General features: G+C 36.8%; 1 protein-coding gene across 1 annotated transcript in view; it reads right to left on the reverse strand.

Moving 5' to 3' along the window:
- Positions 1-24,871, reverse strand: part of fibcd1a (fibrinogen C domain containing 1a) — a 100,346-nt gene that overhangs the window by 52,799 nt on the left and 22,676 nt on the right. Inside the window, exons 2-4 of the mRNA XM_088940743.1 lie at positions 13,416-13,892; positions 7,159-7,318; positions 5,798-5,934 (exon numbers count right to left, since the gene is read on the reverse strand). Of these exons, the coding sequence (XP_088796869.1) occupies positions 5,798-5,934; positions 7,159-7,318; positions 13,416-13,892 (774 nt within the window). The remainder of the gene's footprint in view (positions 1-5,797; positions 5,935-7,158; positions 7,319-13,415; positions 13,893-24,871) is intronic.

Below are 24,871 nucleotides of genomic sequence, written 5' to 3' on the forward strand. Positions count from 1 at the left end.
CACAGGACATAGATCTAAGTGCAGATCCTGAACACTCTGTGATTTAAACTAGAATCCACTGTTCTCCATTAGTAGGGGCTGGAAAACATTTCTGGATGCAAATCTGAAAAAAACTAAGTTGTGGCACAATGACAGATTTTATACATGTCTATTTAACAAAGCCAATATGTACAACATACTTTATGTGTTAAAAAATGAATTGATCTTTACTTGAATAGTGTATGCAAAGGAACCTCCAATATACAGTAGAAGTGTAAGACATTGCTAGTTGGTTCATTCTTGTGATTATAGATGGACAGTTCCAGATACATTGAGAGATTCTGAAAAAATAACACCTTTACCGTGTCACCATGCAGTTTAAATAAGTTGCCTCTAACTGGTCTTTAACCATGTTCTGTGACATCTTGTCAAGTTGGTAAACTTGGAAGGCCTTGTGAGATGTCAGTTGGCATCACAGAGGTTTATTCTTGAGCCATTTGTCTGTCGCCTGCTGGCTGGGAATGGCCTTTCTTCATACCCTCAAGCACTGGGAGCACCGAGCGGCATGTATACGGTGTTCATCCAGCAACTGTGTGAGACGTCAGACAACAGTCCTGAGGGTAAACCCCAGTAATAGAAAAACAGGGTAAAATCTTGAAAGTTAGTGCAAAGGACATATACATCTAAAACCTTGTCAGGAATGTGGACAATGAAATTGAAAATACTGTACAAGTGGGATTCTTAAGACAGCTGGAATAACACCTGCTACTTGCTGTTGACGTTCTCAATGAGTTACATGGCCCAGCTCAAGTGTGACCATGGATTCCAAGTTATCAAGAAGCATAATGAATAATGATCCAAACAAAAAATGTCAGTCTGTAAAGTAAGTGCTAATGCTCCAGGCTGACATTTGCTCTTTTCTTTATATAGCTTAATCAAACATTACTGACAAACGTTAAAATGCAAGACCTGTTTTTTCATTTGACTTGGAAAGATCTCCACCCAAGACAAATTGCACTGAATAAGGAAAATCTCACGGATCATTTAATAAGTAAATTATGCTTCATACTGCCTAATTTGTTTGTTTGCTTTGGTCTTTTTGCTAATTTCCACAATATCAGAATCCATTATGGCCATACTGCCACAGCGAGTGGCATTGGTAATTGTCAGCACAGAGAGATGTTTTCCCTTTTCAGACAAGCTCAAAGAGGACTACAGCTGTTCAGAACAAATGCAGGCGACAGTTATCATGCAAATTTTCTGAGCGCCATATGACTTTGCAATCAAATGTTGCTGCCCATAATGCATAGGATCGTTATTTGGGAGTCTGATGTTTCTCTGTCCTTCTTTTCATCTCTGGAAGGTAGCTGAGTGGCAGAGGCCTCTTTTGGTTAATTTGGATAGAAAAGTTAAGTGATGTAGTTTGACTTTCTCTTATCCATAAAAGATACTACTGATATTTTTTTTCATCTCTGTTATCCAACAGGATCACAAGGAGAGGGCTTTATGATCTATGTTTTATTTAAATACTTTTTTCCTGATAATTCAACATAATTTACATACAAACAGCCCATTAACATGCACAAAACTCAAATAGCAATTCAAAATTTAAATTAATACCAAGATCCAAAAGTTCTATGAATACGATCAATTCTGTTGTTTTTAGCATAGAATCTCTGATATTTTGATGAGAACAACAGCTCAAACCAAGCTCTACAATTACAGCTTTACACTGCCAAAAATGTACATACTGTATACTGTACTTGATATCCTTGTACTTGTGTAGGGGAGCTAATGTATAAACAGAACCCAAAGAGAAAAATGACATGAAAGTGTAGAGAGACTGCATATGCATTCCTTCATGATCAGATTCACCACATTTGGATTAAAAGTTAAATCATATTTTTTTTTGTCAATCAGTTGGTAATTAAAAACAAAGAAGAACCTATACAACCTACAGTATCTCTTATCCCTCAACAACTGGTGTTGCAAATCCAGGAGATACTGCATCATGTTTTTATACACTTAATAAGGCCATAGCTAATAACTGTTCATATTCTACAATCCATAGTGACAGCTTTCACTTATAAGACATCATAATTGTAAAAAATGTTCCTTGCAAAACATACATAATGCACAGCTGTGTAGAAGACTTTCCAAATAGGTTAGATTGGCTGGATACATATGAGACTGGCTCCCAAAAGACAAAGCACAATCAAAGAAGGTGACCTTTTTTAAGATGACAAGATAAATACATTTGCAAGACCATCTAGAAAAGGATAACTTGGTGATACAAACTGTAGATGATGGCTATTTTTATGTAGATACACAGTGGTTTGTGCATGAATATGAAGTGGCTCTTACAGTATATGACAATGCTGGCATAACTGAACTGTCACATGACTTTCTAATTCTCCCATTAAGAGCTAATTAATATTCATACCCATATATTACAGTTAAATAGTAACCAAAACTCTGTAGTCTGCTCCTTGTAAGATATAGTATACTGTATATACACTTGTATATAGAATATACAAACTGTATAAGGTGTAAGGTACAGTATACTGTACATATAACAACTGCAGATTCTTGCCATAATGTCATGGAACAATTTGGTTTTAGCTTTAGGATTGCAGCTGTATTCATTAAACTGTACTGCAGGGAAATTGATTTTTCCTAAATCAATGTCGTGGCAGCTAAACGTAGCATTTCACCTATTTCTTGCACAGGGAACAATCACGTACCCAGCATTTCAGTTACAACTGAGCAAATTCAAACACACTCCAACAGCTGCGCCACAGATGTTTTGCAAAAATAAAACAACAGTGAACTATCTGCTCGAGCACACTCTGGTGTGCAAGAAAGTTTCTGAGGCACTGCGGAGGTTTTTAATTTACCCCTCAGACTGCTCCCTCCAGCGAAGCACAATCCAGATTCTTTGTTTATCATGCAAATCACACTTCACGTTGACTCCATGCTGTTACATAACATCTCTCTCAAATATCAGGCTTGGACATAAAACAAAGCCACTAGCTTAGGAAGGAAAAAAAAGATGAAGAATTTGCATCTTAAAAAACAGCTGAAGGCAAACATGATATAAACAGTAGTTGAAACTATTAGGTGTCCTTCAAGGCGACATGCAAATCTCAGAGCTCCAACTGTTGAGATATTTTGAAATTAAAAAAAAGAAACACGCCGGATCCTAACATGGTGAACCCCAAATCATATGCTTTATTGTCCCATAACCAAGGCTAAATTGATATGCGATATTAGTTGGGGTATTTATAGCATTGACAGTATTTGTTTTTAAAAATGTCTTAAGGGATTCAGTTACTGTACATTTCCATTAAAAGGCTACATTCTAAAACACTAGCCTATGTCTACCCCAATTTATTTCTCTTTAATCAATGCATAAATTAATTAAGAAATACATCATTGCCTATAGTAATAACATGCTAATACTGATCAAAGAACAACAGTCACAGCTCAAGTACGCCATGAACCATGAAGTCAAATTGTAGCAGCAGAAGATAAGCAAAGAAGTTAAATGGCCATGTGCTTCTCGGTCACCCAGTGGTTTATTCATTTTAATTGGAAATGCACTGTCTCACATCCCCAAAAGGGTCAAGGAGATTACATTTTTTTCAAATAATAAAGATTATGAACATTTAGCATAGGTCATAAATTAATAATTAATACATTCGGTTTAGTCCTGCAGCCTTTCAATTTCTATTTTAACAGCCTCATCTTTTACTCATCATCTGAACACCTCCCTTCTCCCTGTCTAATGCCTCTTGCTCATCTCTTCTCTGATTTCTTTTTTCTCTTTGCTGTGTCACCAGCATTGTTTTGCACTTTCATTCTGTATTGGGCTTTTATTTAAACAAATATACATTTTAAAAAATATGTATTATTTTTATTGTGTTGGGGGGAAATAAAAAAAAGTCCTTAAAAATAATTTAAAGTAGACTGCTCATGATGCCAACAACTCTCTGTCTTACAAAGAACAGAACTGCCTCCTGTTTTCAAACTGAAAAGCACAATGCTCTCATTGTATCTTATATCTCATTGCTCTCTGTTTCCTTTCTGGTTTAGTCTAACCATTTAAAGTGGATTTAATTAATATATTTCAGGGTTTTGATTACTTTGATTAAATCCACTCATCCTTAATCTTATTTTAAGTATTTCCAGTATCCTTAAATAGGACAAGCACCATGTCAAAATGTGCTGGCTTGAACAACATATTATTCTAAATGAGGTTTACCGGTGGACTGCATTATTGTAACATTGTTCCTCTTTTTACATGTATCTACTGTACAGTATATCTCATACTGTATAACACAGAAAAGTCTAGTCTAAGTCTTCATCCCCCAGTGCCTGTAAATCTGGTTTATAATATTTCTTCAGAAGAAAGGGCTTCTGTTGCCATGTATGGTATCTGAAATAAGACAGTTTTGGCTCTTAAACCTATTTCTTTCCCAAAAAAGGTATCATTCTTTGTGACCTTTACAAGAAATTCAAATCAACAGAGCTTGTTAAGAGAACATAGCTCTCCATTAACTTCTATTTTTTTTGTTTCTGTAATTGCTGTCGCTACAATAGTTCTTTACGTTTGGCCCAATACTGAGCAAGGACAGCATTTGTCTTATTTTCTGCAGGACACAACAACAAATGAGAAAGATGTTGTACTGTACAACTAGGAGCTCAGTTTATTGTGACACATGAGGTTCGCTTAAAAGCCTTTTTAAAGTAGAAAACACTTTCTTTACAAGTAGTTATACAGTACCTCACTTACCACAACACGATAAATAGAAACTATTTTCTGTAAGCCACTACTATTTTAAATATATATGACTCATTTACATAAATTAATAAGGCAATTGTGTGGTGCACCAATTACATTTGGATTATTGTCATATCAGAATGATTAAACCAACTACTGTTTTGCAGATCCATAAACCCAAGCTTACACTCTTCAGAAATTCTTTCTACAAGGACACTATCATTCCTTTGGACTTAAATTAAAGACTTATTATAAAATCATTAAATACAGAATTACAAAAACCTGCTCGTGGCTTGAACATGATTTCTAGTTGCTGCTACCCTTGTGATTTTTCACAAGAGACAAATAAACCATCTTCTAAAAAAAACTGATGTTCTGCCTGTCATCCTGCTTATACACTTATCTGTTCAGCAGAATGAATATCCACATTTTATGTGGATAATATCCATATTTAATATTTATATTTTTAATATATTTATTCATATATTTTAATATCCATATTTTGACAGGGAGTCAAAAATGAGTAAGAAATGTCTAACTGTTTAACATATACCATTTTATAATGCTCTTAGTATTAATGTTTTTAGTAGTATATTTATTTGTTAATTCAATTCAAGACAAATTACTTAAATATTTCAATGAAAAAAACCATTGAATTGGAAAAAAAATCATAGAGAACAGTTACTGTAACTGACATACTATACTATATATATATATTTATGATATGTCTTATCATAAATACATTTCTATTTACAGGCTGCATGAAGGACAACATACTGCTACCTGCAAAGACTTAAAAGGTTACTTAAAAAAACATCCATCAGTCAAGCAATTCTGAAACAACTTCTCAAGTCAGGTGTTGAGTGAAAGAGGAAAACACATTTTAGTTGACATTATTAAAGAGAGAATTTGCAGAATTCTAGAGAATGTACTTAAAACGCTTGGAAGCCACGTAATTTTAACAGATTCTACATTTGCATGATAAAGAGAAGCAATTTTTGTAAACAAATCAAATCACAGATCTGGACTGCTTACCGTCCATCCTCCTCCGTCTGTTGTCATGTCACAGAAAACCTGGAAGCCCGCAGGGTAATGAGTGGGGAACACTGAGTAGATGCCATCTTCCCTCTGTCCACTCATGTAAATGTCACTGCAGTCTCTCGGACGGGAGCCTGGGGACAGACGCGTGCACAAGGGCATCTAATTAAAGAGGGCTTGTTAATTGCCAAGGCTGTTGATTGTGTCCGACGGGGATGAGCCAGGGAAACGCGCTATTTTGAAAATACCATTCAATTTAAAAGAGTCAGAGCCAAAGCAGGGCTTGCTCGACTGGCCACACTTGTCATTGGGTGTCAGCTGTGTGTTGAGGCTGGGCTTGTCTCCTCTCTTGATTAAGACGAATTCCAGCTCGCCAGGCTTTAACTAGACTGTAAGGGGATTGCCTGAGTAAAGCCGAGGGGGCAAATCTTGAAGTTGAGAAAGAAGTAGAATATAAAAGATAAGCAGGCCTTGGAGGGAGGTATATTATGTACACAGACTCAAGGATAGACATGTAGGCAGTCTTAAGATGTTGGTGGGCCAGCAGGTAATTTATGCCTGCAGAGGTCAAAAGATCATAGTCAGAATACTAAATGAGTGATGTATTCTGGCGCAGTGAATGTGTAAAAGTCCAGAACAGCACAAAAAGCACACTTTCCTGAGGCATCTATTAAGTTTACAGGATTTACTTTGCTAAAGTTCTACTGAGTGGCTATGTGCTACCAGAAAATTTACTGTATACTGTACATGAGTGAAATTATTGGCAAGGAAATTAATGCCTGACTGTGTTATTGAAATTGGAGAAAGGAATTTTGTTTCTCCTTACTGCTGCACAGGCAGAAGCTCCATTATATAAGATTTAAAAAATTCAGATGCCATCTCAAATTGGAAATATAAGGTAGTTAGGTACAGAAACAGGCCATCATATCAATCTCTGTATATTTAAACTCTGGATACTGGCAGAAACCTCAAAGCATGGTGCATGATCAAAAAACATGCAGGAATTCATCAGGTGTTTAAAAGAAATCTTTAATAAAACATTCCTCTCTCTGAACTAGGTAAGCTTTGAATTGCCCATAAAGCTAAAAAGACAGATAACAAGGGAACACCATTTCTGGTTCCATTGTGTTCTTGTAGATGGAGCTCATGAGTATGTTTGGACTGGACCATGTAAAAACATCACTGGGTCATTTGACATAACAATAATAAAACTTCTGTAAAAGGAAATATGTACCGTAGCTCTCTAACTGTGTTTAGCCTGACCTGTTTCAGAGCATAGTGCACTTGTGTGGAGTGGCTCAAAGAGCATAATCATGGGCGCCTGCTGTTCCATAAAGAAACTCTAAACTGTCTCTTACCGTTGGCACAACCTCTAGGCCGGGTTCCTCTGGTAGGCGCTCTCTGGAGGTCCGCTTTGAGGCGGGTCTTAATACCACCCTGTTCTTTCTGCATGGAGTTCAGCGCATCGCTCACTGAGTTCACCACCTTCACCATGTTGATCTGACTTTCTGACAGCAGCTGCAAAAAGATTAAAAACTAAACATTAAAGTTCAATCCTTTTTTGGGGTTTCGTAAGTGCGCTTTAATTTGTAAACAGTGGTCTCGGTCAGAGCTACACAATTTTGGATCTTGAGCGCTATAATCCAGCAAGATTTATGCTATAGGTCATTTTAACAATCAACCACTTAACAGCTGAAAAAGTGTTAAAACTGGTCCGTGTTAAGTGAATGAGAAGTTCAATTAAGAAGTTTAAGAGTTCAGATGGAAGGAAAATCACAGTGGATTTCTAGTGCTGGAGTGCTTTACACTTGTGACAGGGCTCATTATGTTTAATAAGTGTTGCTATGGCGGCATTACTGAAAAAAGAGGCCTCAGTAGACCTATCAGGCACACATTTTCCCTTATTTGATTTTCTTAACCTGCAACAATGTCCAAAGCATAAATACTGCTTTTCATCATGATTGAACTAGTGAACTGAAATATGAATATGTTGTAAAAACAATGAAATGAAGAAATTACTTTTCATTTTGTTTTGAGGCAGATTAATTTATTGACTACAAGTATCTTTTTAAATTCTGTGTTAAATTCTTTGTATCTTGGATGCTACACAATTCAGATCTTGCAAACTGCACATGAACATTTTTTAACAATGAGCAAATTCATCATTTAGAAATGCCGCGATGACACTTTTCTCCTTAATCCTGAGGAATGTGCAAGGGGACAGCCTTTAAGAGTGCCTGAAACTTGTTTTGGCTTTACAGTTTACAGGACGATTTAAGAGATATGTCACTAAATTCAAATGTCAGGTCTGGCCACATTCTGATGCTGTATTGCCATGATCCTGCAGCAGTCACATGTCATATGGAAACTGCTGAATCATTACAACAAGTTATTTGTAAATAAAATGGCATTTCATTTTGCTGGTGTTGGCATAGGTAATAATATAACCTAGATTATAATAATATAATGTCAAAATAGAAATACAAGCTTTGTTGCTCTTGGGCACAGCAGCCAGCGATGAAAAGGCTATGGGACAGACCTGGAAAGGCAGAGCAGTCAGTGTTTGTGAAGGATCAGCTAGCCCCCAGCAACGTGTGAGGCAAAAAGCCATCTCTGGCAACCCTGAGGCTAAAGTGTTTCTCTTACCTTCCACCTGCTCAAAGGAAAGTATTGAATTAATAAGACAAAAGCCATGAAGGTTTTCTCCTGATAATGTGTTGCAACTTTTTTTCTGCCTTTCACATTAGAATTGTAATGACAGTTCACACCAATGAACTGTGGCAATCACAGTGAAATGACAGAAACCACTGTTTCTGGAAGTTTAAAGTACTGCAGCGCCTTGGGGTGACGAAGATTGCAGCAGACATCCCTGCACTTCCTGAGCTGAAGGAAGAGGCAGTTGCACCTGCAGACACTTTTTAGTTTCATACTGGAACAATCTCAAGGAATCCTGGTAGTGGGAGAAGACTGCCCTGTCAAGCAGTGCTATAGCAGAATGTCAGAAACATGCACAGCATATCATCTGCCTTTGTGCCCATGAATTTTGTCACATGCTATTAAATCTATTTCTCTTTCCTTTCTCAACTTAAATTAGCTATTTTTATTACATTGCCCTCTTTCAGGAAACAGTGAATAAAGCCACATAGATCCTTATTCAGTGGTGAGCTCACAGGCAAACACTAATTTCATGAAAGCTTTTCAGCTGGTGTTCAGTATAAAAATCAGCAGGAAATTACAGAAAACTGTGATTTCAATGGTCTCACCTGCAGCTATGACATTCTCAGTGCCAATGCTTTTGTCCTGGTGTTTGATTTGAGGATTGTGTGAAGTGAGAACAGTTTCTAAATAATTGTTGCAGGAATGTTACTGTATATCTGCTCAAGAATGTCAATGATTTAGGATGCTATGTCTGTTGTTTTTGCAAAGTTTTTCTGCCTCTTATAAATGTTGATGCTGCTGTACTCATTCATCAAAGTGCATCTCACATTTACTGTTGTAATAAACATTGCAATGTTTATAATCAATTACATTCCTTTTACCATCAGTCTGGAACATTAATAGTTTTATTCTGGCTTTTAAAATATATGCTAGGAATTTGCCCTAGAACAAGAAAAAAATGATTAATGTGTTCTGGGAAAGGCTACTAAGATGAAAAATGTGCATTATATTTTTGTTGACTGTAAATAAAGAGAGATTCAAATTAATTTCATTCTAATTATTCAGACAATCAAAAGTAAGCTTAGATAGCTTCTCAGAAAGTACTGTTAAAGCACTTAAAAGTAAATAATCTATTTATAATTTTAATATTTGAGAACTTGCATGGCACTACAGTACATTACCAGTTTATATAAAACAATCCTTTTTTAGGACTGCTGAAGAGCTCAGATTGCAGACAGCAGTGGCCAGGTCATTTATGGGAAAAGAAATGAGCCAGTGATGTTCATTTTTTAAATAACTTTGGAAAGTAAAGCTTGGTTAAGCAACAGGTTTTTATAGTGGATTTGCTCACCTAGTTGAATGCAATGGTACAATTGGAGGAACAGTGTAATTAACTCTTTTTAATAAGGCCATTCTCATGCTAATGTTTGCTGTGGTGTTTCTTGTGTTGCTTTACTTCACAGAATGTAATGGTCTAAGAGCAGAGAAAGAAAAAGCAAGATGTGATGTAGTTACTGTATATAACACTACACAAATTTTGCAAAGCCCATACTGTATAAAATAAGACTTTGTAACCACAAATGGGACACAGGATCTAAAAATCCAGATTTTATTCTGAGGACAACTTGAAGGAGAAATATCTTATCATTTGCAGCTCCCTGTGAGATTTCAATAGCTACATTTGTGCATGTGACTGTACTGTACATATATTTACAGTAAGTGATAAAGTACTGTAGCTGTCATCGGTCTGGAACATTAATAGTTTTATTCTGGCTTTTAAAATATATGCTAGGAATTTGCCCTAGAACAAGAAAAAAATGATTAATGTGTTCTGGGAAAGGCTACTAAGATGTATCCTGATCTTATGTGTGTGCCTTTTTTATAAAGCAGGAATAGGTGAGTCTCCTCTAACTGCATTTTGAAGGGGATACTGTTTTTAATCATTGCATTTGCTTTTGTTCCTTGTATTCTTTCATCTGATGAATTTACCAGAGGTCTGCAATAGACAGCACGTAGTTTTGCACTATGTCCTGGGTTGCTCATGTTAGCTCCATCTACTAGTCAACTTTGCTCCTTCACATATTTAAGCAGAAAAAGTAACAGAGGGCAAAATTTTAACCCATTAGCTGACTATTGGATAGCACAGTACCTGACAGAAATGTGACCAAATATTGTTTTATTTTTATTTGACTTGACAGCTATGCTAAATACCTAGCTTTTAATGAAAATATAATAATCTTCTGTGAATTGAAATTTCTATACATTGTGGCAATATTAATACCTGGGGAACACTGCAATGAAAATAAGTTTTCTGGTAATTGTCACTCTACAATGACAGTGCCTGGACAGCAGAGGAAATGTAAAATTGCTGGTATTTAGTGGCTGCATCATGTCACTGGAAATAAGAAGTAGTGCACGGTTTTGGAAAGAGTTATTTTTTGATCACATACATTTTATTTGTTGGCAGCCATCCATCTTGAAAAACTAAATTCATATTTACAGCATCATTATCTCACCTGTACTATGTATTAACTCACTACGTCTTCTATTCCTTTCCTCAGTGCATGTACTACAGAGGTTATCATTTTTTGGAGCAGTGTATCTCAAGTATGAGTACGTTCTTTCCTCTCAAACCAGAAAGAAGCTTGTCGGGCTGTTTCTAAATGCCTTATGTGCTAGCCGAGAAATATATCATTCCCTTTCTCTACTGGGACCTGTAAAGAGAAGCTGTCCCGTAAAAGAAATAACAGTGACTGCAACAACCTGCACATACTGTATATTCCTATTCTTTCTATAACTACATTAATCAAGAGGTTCCTGTTATTCCTCACTGGTAGATACGTTTTTGAGGTTGTTAATTGTACAGACTTTGGCTTTTTTGTTCTCCTGTCTACAGGTTTCTCACATGCTGAGAAACATGTGCTTATGTGGAGCTTCTGAGTACATTAGGAGGGGTATCTTCTACTTTATAAGGATCTCAACCCACAAATGTGATTTTCACTTAGTATTTTGTACCCATTGCTTTGCCAAAAGAGGGTTAAGATAGTATACTGTATGTAATACAAATGCAGGAATGCCATCTTACCTTGCTTGTGCAAGATGCCACAGCTGACAATGCTATGGGGTCTTGCGAATCTGCTCTGTTTGGTGAGTCAAGGATTGGGCAACACATGTCCCAGAACATGACCACAGCACACATTACATGTGCAGAATTTTAATGGTGAATTACAAATCTTGCCTTGCCTGTGTGGTCCTTCTCTGGAACCAGAAACTAACGTGCCCAACATGTCACATAGTTGTAACTAAAATTGGAACCCAAAAGCCTTTACCAGAAAGATATCAGGAAACACGTGAACCCTTGGAAGGCATGATTTATGATACAGCTATATACTGTTTATAGTGAAGGAATCCAAAAAATTATATCAGGTCAGTTACTTGTATCACTATATTTATGAATGGTCTTTATTTTTTCGAACACACAAGTAGCATATATCTAATATGCTGTACAAATTTTCCAATTGGTAAAACGGTTTTAGTCAGTCATTCCCTTCTGAACAAGAGATGTGATGAAAACCAAACACCAAATACTGACAATAGTTGCAAATTCGCAGTCTATCTACATAGACAGAGGGGAGCGGCAAGATAGAAATGCCTGAGCTGAAGCTGTCTCCAAAGTTTCAGCCCAAGAAAAGGAGTCTGGTGATTGTAATGGCAATTACTGTAACTTGTTTTGCTCTCCCTTCTTTCTGAGGAATAGGAGACCCTGCTGAGAGTGTGCAATGTGACAGCCAATTGTGTACAGCGAACTTTGAGATGTTATCTTCTTGAGAACAAGAAAACAGAAGATTAAATATTTTGTAAGGAGACAAAATAGAAGATAGGTTTTTAATCTCTAGTGTAACTAAAGTCTAACTTTTTGCCAGAGATTCTCTGTGAAGCACTGCATACAAGTTTGACTAGAAATAAAAGTGCTCTAAAATTAAATACTGTAGAGATCAGTAAAGTGCACTGATTTCAACAAACAGGGATGCTGTTTCTCAGCGTATTCTAACCATGCATTTAGTTCCCAGAGCACACTTCAGATAATTACTGTAGTAAAATTTTAAAAAGGAATAGTAGCAGAAATACTGCAAATCAATTTAATAAACCATTTGAGGGCTGCACATCACTGTATAAGTGACCTTTTGAGTTATTAGCATTTAAATAAAAATGCTAAATCATATACTGTATGTATATATATATATGTTGTTATAATTTAGAATACAAGGTTTGATTCAGAGAAAATCCTTATTTCAAACAGAACAATATCATTGTACTAAAAAATCTACCTGGACTTAATATTGAATTAAATTAATATTGTGGAATTCTTTAATTTTTTTTTGGTACTGAATCATGGGCCGTTCAACCCGTTTTTTTCAGCAAAATATGTTATATGAAAACATTAATACTTAATGCAGTTGACGTTTTTATCCATTTCATTTTGTGTTAAAAAAAACAATTAATATGACCCTGATCTTTAAACAATTATTGTCTCAAATGGGACTTCCCTTATTGTTTTTTTATCAAGTCAAACAGAAATTCTTTAAAAACTAAAAATAACTTTATTTGTGTCCCTTTTTTCTTCAACTACCTGTAAATTTTAACACTGATTTTGGCCAGGTACCATTTTACCTCTGTTGTGTTACAAACCTTCAGGTAATGAACTGGCTGAGATTTGTCAGATCCTGTATGTCAGGAAGCAGTTGCAATAATACTGAGTGGCTTATCATCAAGAAACACAGTAGTGAAGAACAAAATGTTCGTTTAGTTTTGAAAGCAATATTGTCTTTTTTTTCCTCTTTTGTTTATTGCATTCTAACCTCAAGGGCCCAAGCCATCTACCAGTCTGGGATCTCAGACCAACAAACACCCCACCATCCAAGAGGAGGATCCCCACTTTGAACTTTGAGAGATTTACCTGAATCAGCCTCCCTTGCTCTGTCTGCAAAGTGTTTAGCTCCTGCCCCAGGCTGCCCTGCCCTCTCCGCAGGGCCTCGTAATCCATTTTAAGTTGCCCTGCGTGTGCTGACAGCTTGGCCATCTCCTCCGCCAGGTTCACCAGCAGCGCCCGGTCCTGACCCTTCACCGTCTTCAGATCCGAATCGTGATCCGTGAGGGAGTGCAGCAAGGACGTCTGCACCCCTTCAAGCCGCAGGAAGTTGCTGTTGTAGTCTGGGCAGTTGGGGTCAATAAAGATGTTTATCCGGGAGCCATCTGCCTTCTCCACGGTCACCAAGGCATTGCCCTCCTCCTGGTTGGTACTGATGAGAGGTGGGCCGTCCGTCACCGGCGCATGGTAGTGGTTCATAAACAAGATGGTCCCCGTCACCGTGACAGCAAGGAGCACGGCCACGAAGAGCAGGATGGTGCAGAGAAGATAGCCACAGCTCATTCTCTGGAAAAGGAGCAGAGAGGTACAGTAAGATATAAATCACTCTAAAGATATTCCACTGAACAAACTTTGTCATTATCAGAACAAGATAAAAAAAAGTAAAGTCTGTACCACAGGGGCTCATCAGGCCAAAGTATAGCCTGTTCATCCAGGGCCGGCCGTGGGCGCAGGCGAACTAGGCGACTGCCTAGGGCCCTGAAGCCACCAGGGCCCCCCTCATGTGCAACACAACATAAATATAATCAGCATGTTCTAATGTGAGCGCAAAACTCCCTACAGCAAATTCTGTTGCTGCTGTGGATGATCCTAATAGAAACCCAGTCGGAAAACGACCAACCATAATCAAGTATGTAATATGTTTCTGAAAAGAAGAGCGGACTAAGTGATCTCAAACCAGAGGAACGTTTAATTAAGTCACTGTAATAAAGCATTTGTATTTCATTTGGTTTCAGGTCTGTCAGATCCATGCGCTGTAACTAACGAACAATAGACAAGCCACATTTTCAAGCTAGACACGTAGACCTCTTGAGGTGTTGTACTAAAAGTTAGCAGATTCACGTTTCCCACAATTGTCCACATGCTGTGTGGGTTGCCTGGTTAAAACTCGTGCTGGTCTCCACTTGCACAGCGTGGTGGACTGCAGTACTGGGGTGAGGCACCACAGCATGCGGACTGCAGATGACCTTTCCCACTACACTGCGCTGCTGCCCTCAAATAAAAAATACTTGAACTAAAACTTCAAAATTAGGCTTAAATGCAAAGAAATTAGTAACTTCAATGGTTCACACGTGCATTGTCCCCTTTTTTTTCACTTTTACTCTTAGTGAGCAACCTGGTTCATAAAGTTCTCATTCTCTAGATGTTTTCTTTAAAAATTATTCTGCATGTGGAATTTCACAGGAGGCTATAAGACACCGGAGATGGTTATTACTCTCATTATACTGTCTAGTTTTACAAAAAGTGCATTAAAAAAGACTAAAAAATATTTTAAATACTGATAAATGCAATGTGATTATAGGCCATTAATGTGAGCATGATGCCATTTTGTTATTTTTAGCCATACTTTGGGCTTTAATTTATGGTATGGCTTCTGAGGTCCACTATTAGTTTTTAAAGCTCCTTCAGTTAATATTCTTACATGTGCAATGGGGTGTGTGAGTGTGTATTTGTGTAGTATGCATTAATTAATATGCAAATCAGTACATCCGCAATTTTTACAACTTTAATGGGCCACTAATGGCCTACTTTGTGTGCTTTTATTACTGCTTTGGGGGAGAGAGTAGGCTTCACTTTAAAATACTATTAAAATACTTTAGCTCCTGGCTACATCATTTATTCCATTCCTTTAACTATTTACTGTAGCAATACAAGCCCCGATATTCACAGCACAGCCTGCAGGAAAAGAAGTTATACACTTTCAGTGTTTTTCTTCAGATTGTCTTTCATTTGTTTCACTTTTTATATATATTGCTACCCAGTTAAAAAGTGAAAGCAATGTGTTACACTGAAAAAAAAGAATTATGAATGCAGAGGAAAATATATATTTAAAAATATTTAAATGAAAAATTACAAGAACACTCAGTACATGCATCTCTTTCCAGATTCATAAATCACAATAATACATTGTCAATTATTTCTTTTTTTTTGACACCCCCACACACTTGAATCATCAGTTGTTAAGCAAGTTGCCTCACTGCTGCACCATTCCCACCAGAACATGATAAGATGTTGAAACGTTGAACACAATGAAAACAGAATCTGCAAAGTGAGGCCAAGTGCTTCTTTTCACTCTTGTTCACAGTAGAGGGAAGGCTTGGGACAACAGCATTGCTTCCTCACAGGGGCCTGACGAACCTGAGAGGATGCTGTAGCACTGAAAGCAGAGAATAATCTGAACTTGAACCTACAAACTCTAGCAATACCAGTGCAGTGGATCATGGGAAATCCTGGTCATAGTCAATTAATGACCACTCAGATTCCTACCCGTAATCTGAAGGTCTTTAGAGGTTTAGCACTGATGCATGTTTAGAAGATATAATTCCCAAATATAACAATTATCACAGAAGTGGAATGAAAGAGTAACACTGTATCAAAAGTGGCTCTTCTTCATTAATCCATGTAGAAAAAAAGCAAATCATTCACAGAAAAGTGGAAAAGTTCATGAACACATGCTCGCTTCAGGGAAATTTATTACAAAACAACAGGAAATCACAGTAGACTGCACATTTAGATATCAGCTCTACCAATCAAAATAAAATATCAATTGTAAAGCTAACAGGTAACAAAACCCGACTGTCTGAACTGGAATGCAAACAGCACTGAGAAAAAGATAAATCACTAGAGCTACAGATGTTTGGCAGGGGAGCTCTTTCATCGTTTCCCGTGCGAGGTCCTTCATTTCCTCTTATTTGCCGCTGGTTAATATTCTGTCTAGGTTGTGAGGAAAAAAAACACACGCTCAACTATTATTCTGTTTCAGATTTTTATACATTCAGACTTTTTCAGTACTTCCAGTTCTTTCCCACAAATATCACCAGAGAGACCTTTAAAAAAACAACCTTGCTGCATCTAAAGCGTCAGTGACATAACATTTTAATTCCAATTTGGAGACCACTGCCAGAGGGTAAATCACAGCGGCATTATGTAGTGGATGTTCATGAATACCTCACATCCTAAATATTCATGAATGCCGAATACAGAATATAACTAGTCTTCCACACTGCAGTCTTCTGGCACAAACGCGATAACTCCAAAACTGATATGAAATTTGTTTTTCTTTTTAGTCCAAACAATATATACTGTATATATAAACGATATACTGTGTAAAAAGGTGGGTTTAGTCATTTCAATAAATATGAGCAAAAGAACAATAAAATCACATTTAGGGATACAACCTGCAAGATACTGTAGATAAGAAACTAGAGTAATTAAAATAGAGCCAGTGCATACAACCATATGAGACCATTTTTGCAGTCTTCATGTTTAACACATTAAACAATTGCAATTCAATCAGCACCGTCTACACGAGTTCTCTTCTACTGCCCGATCTAACCCCCGTTTCAGTTTCGATCACACACACTACAGCATACGATCGCAGTTACAGTAGGTGGACACTTCGCACGGTATTAAACGCAACATGTTCTGAATGTGGAATTTGGAAAGGAATTGAAAATGCAAATTATATAGCGTTATTAGAACAGTACGTACAGCAGCTTATGATTTTCATTATTTTCTATCACATTTTCTTCGATATCTTCACGTTTCAACAGTCTGAGCGCCAAAAAAAAAAAAACGTTTTGTCATAGACCCTATCCACTCCTAGTACAGACACCAGACCCTCTAGGTAAATTCAGGCGTGAACAGAGAGAAAAAAAATGTATCCCTGTTGTATTCTTACTGTTTATTCAGTGACATTCGTTTGCAAGTGCCATTGTTAATTAAGTTTGCGAGGAAATTATTCAGAGGCTTTACGTCTGAGGGATCACACTCATACGAAAAAAAACGATCTCAAAGCAAAAATTCAAAAAAGAAGAAAAAATCAAAGCCAGTGTTTTAATGAGTTTCACTGTTTCACTGCATGGTGCCACATTGTAATTAGCAATGTTAATTCATTTTTCAGATTCTGGGTGAGGCTGTTCTTTAAGGACAGGGAGAATGCGGCACTGTACACGGCTCATTAGCGCTGTCCTGTCTAACAGCATCTGACCTGTTTCATATTGTATGTGTCATCAGGTGCCACAGCACAAAATTAAGGCAGCAATATGGCCAGTAAGTCAAGTTCTCTTTTTTGTGCCCTACAGCCCCTTAATCAAGCCAAGACATATTTATCACAAGATAATTAATGTGCAGAAAGATTCCAGCCTACTAGTTAATGTGCTGAAAGAGAAAGTGGTCCCCAATCTATTTGTTACAATAAAGAAACAAAACCTCCTGCATGTTGAAATTATCATTTTTCGCCTCTTTCTCTCTCTGAATTGTCCTGGAAGAAACACGGTAGCAATCATGCTGAAAAGCACATCCAAATTTATTCTTGCCAAAATCTAGCTAGCCCAGAGCATTGTGAAAAGAAATGAGCAGAAACACAGTAATGGATGGGGTGGCATTTCGTTCTGTCTGCTTCCCTTGTCCTGAGATCTATTGAGATATCAAACTGCAATCCCTAATAACTCCAACCAAGAAGCCCATTTTAAACCTCAGTAAATGGTATAGAAGAAATCAGAAGGGGACTGAATTGTAATCAGTCAGGATCTCTCTGTGACAGGAGTGTAGATCTTTTTGGCATCTTTAACACCTTTATTTCGTCCTACTATTGCTTGATTCCAATCATGTGCATGAATGAGTAGAGACAACATTTAAAAACAGCTTTAACACATTCTGGGTGCCAGAGTAAGATGTTAAAAGGGGCATACTAAGTGGCAAATATCTTTTCTACTTTTTATTCAATCTCCAGAAATGAAGCTATATTGAATTTGGTCAGGGCAAGTCCAAAGATTAACATGTGTCACATAAAATGTTATTAGCTTGAAGAAGATCAGCACCCCATTACTGAGTGAAAACTCAGCTCAAGCACTTTGATTTTTTAAGAACTGTCAACTGATGTTGAACTGAAACAAAATTGTGGCCTGAATCTCCTATCAGAACTGTTCATCCTTCAAAACTGTTTACCATTACATTTTCGTTCACTGTTTTACAGGTAAGATTAGGTGTAAAAATAAATATATTTACTGCCATGGATAGTCTTGCTGAAATGTTTGTCCTGTTTATGCACATATTTATGGATTTATTCAGGATCATTGCACTTCAAACTTTGATCTATACCCATATTAATTCCACAGATCAGGGATACAGCAATGACTGGATGACATACAAGTGAAATCTATATGCTAATTTCAAAGGCTTTATAGATCTATCCATTGTCTAGACATAGCTTGGTAACCAGCACTCCCACAGTTTAATCTGTTATAGGCCATTAACCAATACAGATAACCCTTGTCACGACTTAGTGTTTGTCAATAGACTAAACATGCATGACTATGACTGGTCTGTGGAAAATTATTTCACACTCCAGCGTTCAAACATGGAAATCCAAGTACTCTACTAAGCCTAGATACAACTGTGATCAAATGTATTAGATAATGCAAACTGAATCTGTTTAATTATTGTGTAACAGCTGGCCACTGTGTGCACCCACACTTTCTCTGAGTTAAACAAAAATACATCAATATTAATCCTAAATATAGAGATACTTTTCTGGAAAAGAAATAAAAACATAATTATAGTACATAATTTGGACCTTGTCTTAATGAGCAAAAACAAATGCCTGGACTGTACTGCCACAGCCAAATAAACTTGGATGATTATCCCAGCCATCCAGTCTAGGCATGAGCTCTCTCCCATGAATAAACACTTTCGTGAGACTAGGGGATTCATTTCTCCTTAGCAACAATCTATCAGCTGGCGAGCTGCCCGATTAAAGGTCAGCATTTAAATACTATCATCATTTTCCATGTGTGTTTTTGTATCCCATGTCATTTTTGGCAAAATATTGTGGTTAATAAAAATGTAAATATGTATGGCTTTCAAAGTAAAACAAAGGCATGTTGCTACAGAGGACTGCAGCATTCCCTCCACTGTGGTCAGCTATACTAGTGAGTGTTACTGCGTCATTCTACTGTGGCATAAAATAAGACTGTGCCAACCAGAGCACTAATGCTTTAATTCAGATTTGCCTCAGATGCAATACATACTGTATGGTTTCAATTCTAGAAAAAGATTAATTCTCATATTGCTGCGTGCTTCATAACTCTTCCTTAGAACAGTCTTTCCTTTTGCAAATGCAACACAGAATAATATACTGAACAGCATGGAATCTGACAATATACAGTACAGTAATGTTTTGCTATTTAACTCTCCTTGCCGTTGGATATTCATTTGACCTTCAACTTTAATGGAATGGCCAGACGTCCAGTATGAGCCCTTACCTGTGGAGTTTGCCTCACTGTGTCAAAGTCTGACCAGTGGTGTTGGAGCTGAGATGCATTTGGAACACACGCACAGAATGTCTGCATGAGGAGGTAAAAACAAATAAAAAGATGTACAGCTTTTAGCTTTGAATGACATAGGGCGAAATATTAAAACTATCAAAAACAAGGAATGAAAGACACTGAATGTCTCAAACCTGACAAGAACAGACATTGTACTTGACTGTAACAATTAAGGTATGAGAGAGGGGAACGAATAATAAAACTGAATGGCAGCAGACTAAAGCATAAGCAAGCAAATTAAGCAATAGGCAAGCACAGCACAAATCATAATAAGCTGCAATAGACTGGAAGAATGCAGTGAGCAAAAGAAATGTGCATAGTGAAAATTAAGATTACTGTACACTGCACATTGGCTTACAGCAAAAGAATGGAGCAGTAAATAAAGGCTGGAAAATGTTATATCTATTGTGTTATTTTCTTGATTCGAAAATATAATTGGGAGAAAGTATTGTGATACGTCTGTGACGTGTTGATTATTTTTCTGCTGTTTTTCTTAGATCTCCCTGTGTTTATGACAGAAGCCCCTTGCTTCGGAGATGTCAGTTTTTAAAATTTACACTAGCATGATGTGCTCTATGTTGAAATAGACATAGAGCATGATGTGCTCTATGTTGAAATATTCTGAAATTTTGTGTGGTATAGTAAATACATCTGTGTTGAAATGGAATGTTGTTTCCTTGTTTAAGTCTTGTACGAGCTTAAAAACGTCCTTAATGCCTACAATTAGAAGCACCTTTTGTCCTTGTATGACAATCCTTCTTTCTTGTTCATAACCAGTGCCCCAGCTTGTTGCTTACAGACATTGCATTTGAACACTGTCCTCACAGATAGAAAGGCATGAAGCAGGAGGAAGATATGGTATTGAATAGTGAATCGGTGGATATTAAAAGAAGTAAGAGGTGAGCTCTAACTATTTGTGATAAAAAACATTCATGCTTAATTTCAAGTCTGTGCTGATATGCAAAAAATGGATTTCAAACTCACTTCCTTCAGGGCTTACAAACCACTGTAGGGGAACAATAAAGTTGATAAGTAGGCAGCTGTCAACCCTTTTGTTTTTATGAACACTTATTATTAGCTACTGTAGTTAAGAACAAGACAAAAAAAATACTGAATGTATTCTGGCAATCTGTTTCATTGGCTTTTGAAAGAGGGCTGTGGGGGACCTTGATGTGCCACAAGGAACTTACATGCCTTTCACTGGGTTATTTATTGTGGGGTGATGAATGTGCTTGTTTGTTTCCATGTAGCCTTGCTTCCCCTGCCAAAAGAGCATGTCATGAGCATGTTTCAGAGAGGAGTGGGGAAAAAAACTGTAGGTAAGTAAAAAGAAAATAAATCTTTTTAATATACAATTGAAACACCAAAGAGGAAGAGAGCAATCCTACAGGGGAACCTCAATGAAGATTTCTTTTTTTAAATCGCAATCTTTTATTCATATTTTCTCCCATCCCTGGAAGCCTGATTGTCAGCAGAGCCCAAAATGACTGCGACGCTGTGAGATATTTCTTGATGAAGTACAGCTGCTGATCTCTCTGATGGCCTATATTTATTGACAGAAGGGTAGGCGAATCCCTCACTTCCTAGAGGCAGCAGCACAGTGACAGGCCGATTCAGTCTGCGTTATTAGTGAGGTGTAAAAAAAACTGCCACAGCTTCACGGCACTGTGAATTACTGCCTGTTCTAAACCAGTGAGAAATCTGTGTGTAGTGATGGTGGGGGGTATTTTTAATCAAATTATTCTCATGCATTAAATAAGCAGCTTCAAACCACCTGGATGCTTTTTATCCCTAACAATCCCCAAACAAAATACAAGGGAAAAAACTCATAAATACGATACTTCTAAGAGGAGTTACAAAACCTGTTGCCATCTGATGCGTTTTGGTAGTTTTTTTTATACTGTGTGCATTGCTTTAAAATTTCCTAGTACCTTCTTTAAGAGGTGCTTAAATATCCTGACACATACAGTATGCTGTCTCCAGGGGGATATACTGTAAAAGTTTACAGCACAACAGGAAAAATCTTTAACTGAGAGCATACATTTTCCCTCAATTGACTAGAAAATAAATTCACATTGAATGAAAAGCACATAGTACAGAAACAACATTTATGTTCATATCTTTTAATTTCTGTGCTGTCTATCTGACATCCTCCCAAGCTTTAGAAATGTACAGTACTGTGTGTGAAACCTGTGCAATACAATTATTGGATAATGTTAAAAGAAAACAATGATTAAGAGATTTGGCATTTTCTTTAGTGTAGTCTATAAAGCATACTGAGCATAGATACACATTTAGTGACTAATTCCTTTAATTTGTGTTGCACTGAAATCCATAATCTGTGCTTATCAGTCCCCGATGTAACATTAGCTATTGTTACTGCTGGTAACATATTTGATTGATTGCTTTCAGCACTGTAGGTCACAACAACATAAGGAAAGCAGGAACAAGCAGTCAGCCACATGGCAAGATATTTTTATTTTTATGAAACTGAGTTTTAGGTCATTTTGTTATTAATGGCCAAAACAAAAGAAGACTAAAACATTAGTCAATATAGTCTGATTTATTAACTTTCAATTTTCAAAATGTCAGACTGAATTTTCCTCTTTGAAAACCCATGGACAGTGGGTATGCTAGCTGAAAAGTTCACCTTCACCAGAATTTACCTAAAATACCACTGTGTTGTTCTTGAAAAGAGTAAAAAAAGAGAGATGCCTGACATTGCAGTCGATGGCAAACTGTCACAGTTCTCTCTAGAAAGCCACAAGGCAGAGGTAAGCCTGCTCTTGGTTCAGCTTCTTGTGCTGAACGTGCTCCCGAGGCCCCAGAGGGAGCTGTCAGAGCTGTGTTTGAGTTATTGTGGCTCTGCTCAACAGCCTCAGGAGCCTGCTTCCATCCTATGCAACAAATTGCCATCTCCACGGACGACAGAGTGTCCTTGGTGGTCCAAAGAGCAGGGCTTTTGCCTGTGGGGCCAGTTTCATTTACCGATTGTTGCAGAGGCAAGGCTAAGTGTTTTTAATTAACTGCACAACAGACAAAGCAAAAGCAAAAAGAATATATATTGAGAAACTAGTCTAAACTACCATCTCCAAATACTGTACATCCATATACTGAACAGTGTATATAAGCATTCATCTGTTAAATGTCTGAAGGACTGAAAACCCCCCCACCTTACATAACTTTTTAGAAAGATAACTCAAATAGCTAAAATCTAGAAGATAAAGGAAGACTAAACATTGTCAAAAGGACAATGAGAAGAGAAAAGGGCATTGTTAAATGTTGTCCATCCAGGGTATTATGATGTCTTCACTGTCTCAGTAAAATGTGTAAGTTGGAATCCTTAGTGTGCGCTGACACTGGACAGAAAATAGATCTAATAAATTTTACACACCTATTACCAGTTTTGTATAGCGTTGTGATTTAACACCAGGAAGAATGCCAAAGGAATAATAAATCTGGATTTTTTTTCCTTTCAAACCCTTTTTATATTGGTGTTTTTCTCCATTTGAGAATTATTTCACATTACCTTTTTATTTGACTTCATCAAGCATTCACCATACAATTAAAATGTAATAAATATGTAAAACATAACTGAGAATCACAAAGCATTAATGAAGAAAAACAACAGTTTGCAATACTCAAGAATATGCACTTTAGATACAGTATGTTTGTGCAAATTACATTTTATTAATGGATTAGTTGATTAATGCTATTGTAAAGAGAGGCATGCTCATGATAAACACTGAAGACATTAATGATTAAAAAGTCATAACAACATGCTTGTTGCACTGCAAACTATAGTAAATGTCTGAAAAATAAAAGAAGTGTAAAAATCAAGTGGGATTGATGACACAAATATAACTTCACACCCATAGAAGATGACAGCATACCCTGTGAAACTTACAGAGGCCTCTGAGCTATAAAATCCCATATACTCCTGCAAGTGTACAGGCATTTCAGCATATCATGCAATACTTTTTCAGCTTTATAGACTGTATTGCATTTAAAACTTACAGTTTTACAATAATAGGTTAAAATGACAATTGCAGCCTAAAAAACTACAAATGGAAAATGGAAAACACATAGTTAGGAGCATCTTATGAGAAAGACATACAGTAGGTGTTTATACTGACACTGATGTTTTTCATATCATGCTGAGAAACAACAAATATGACATACAGAATGTGATCATATACAGTATAACTAAAAATGTAGCATCTAAATCAGGGAATGTTATGTTAAAATTCGACAGCACAATAGTAAGACCTCATTTAGGATGATAGGTCTAATGATTTCTCATTTGCATAATGTCTTATGTTCTTAAATTAATCAATGATTTGTAAAATGTAACCTAATTTAAAATGTATAAATAAAATTAATGATGATCACATTAACAAACATATTAGTTTTCATATTAGCCTTTTAAGAAGACGCAAGATTTACATTGCCCTACCTTGTAAGTTACCTGTGTTTCTCTGCAGTTTCTGATAGACATTTTCTTGGGTGCTTTTATAATAGTCCTTTGCAATGGACATAACATTTTACTGATCTGTGTGTATTGAATAACCAGGTAATTGCTTCAGGCACATGGCAGTATGTTGACTGTTTTATGGAAAGTTCTGAGATACTGTGGTGATATACAGTATTTGGAGAATGCTTTCTGAATGTTTTGATTGATGTACGGTTGTTAGATGTAGTATCTCAGCTACCAATTATCTGTCTCCAGGACCCATCCTACTGCGCTAACACTGAGAAATTAGGCTACATGCAGCGGTTGAAGTCCAATGCCAGCAGTCATATAAAGGTGGTAGAAGATGGTGTATGGTGAACCAACACCTCTTTGACTTGATCATGTTTGTTTCTTGTTTGTTCTGCACTTATTGACCTTTTTTAATAAAAGGTATATTACATTAAAATCTTGTAAGACCACTTTTT

Source organism: Atractosteus spatula, chromosome 23 (assembly GCF_055471065.1).
Source record: "Atractosteus spatula isolate fAtrSpa1 chromosome 23, fAtrSpa1.hap1, whole genome shotgun sequence".
NCBI classification, from domain to species: domain Eukaryota; kingdom Metazoa; phylum Chordata; class Actinopteri; order Semionotiformes; family Lepisosteidae; genus Atractosteus; species Atractosteus spatula.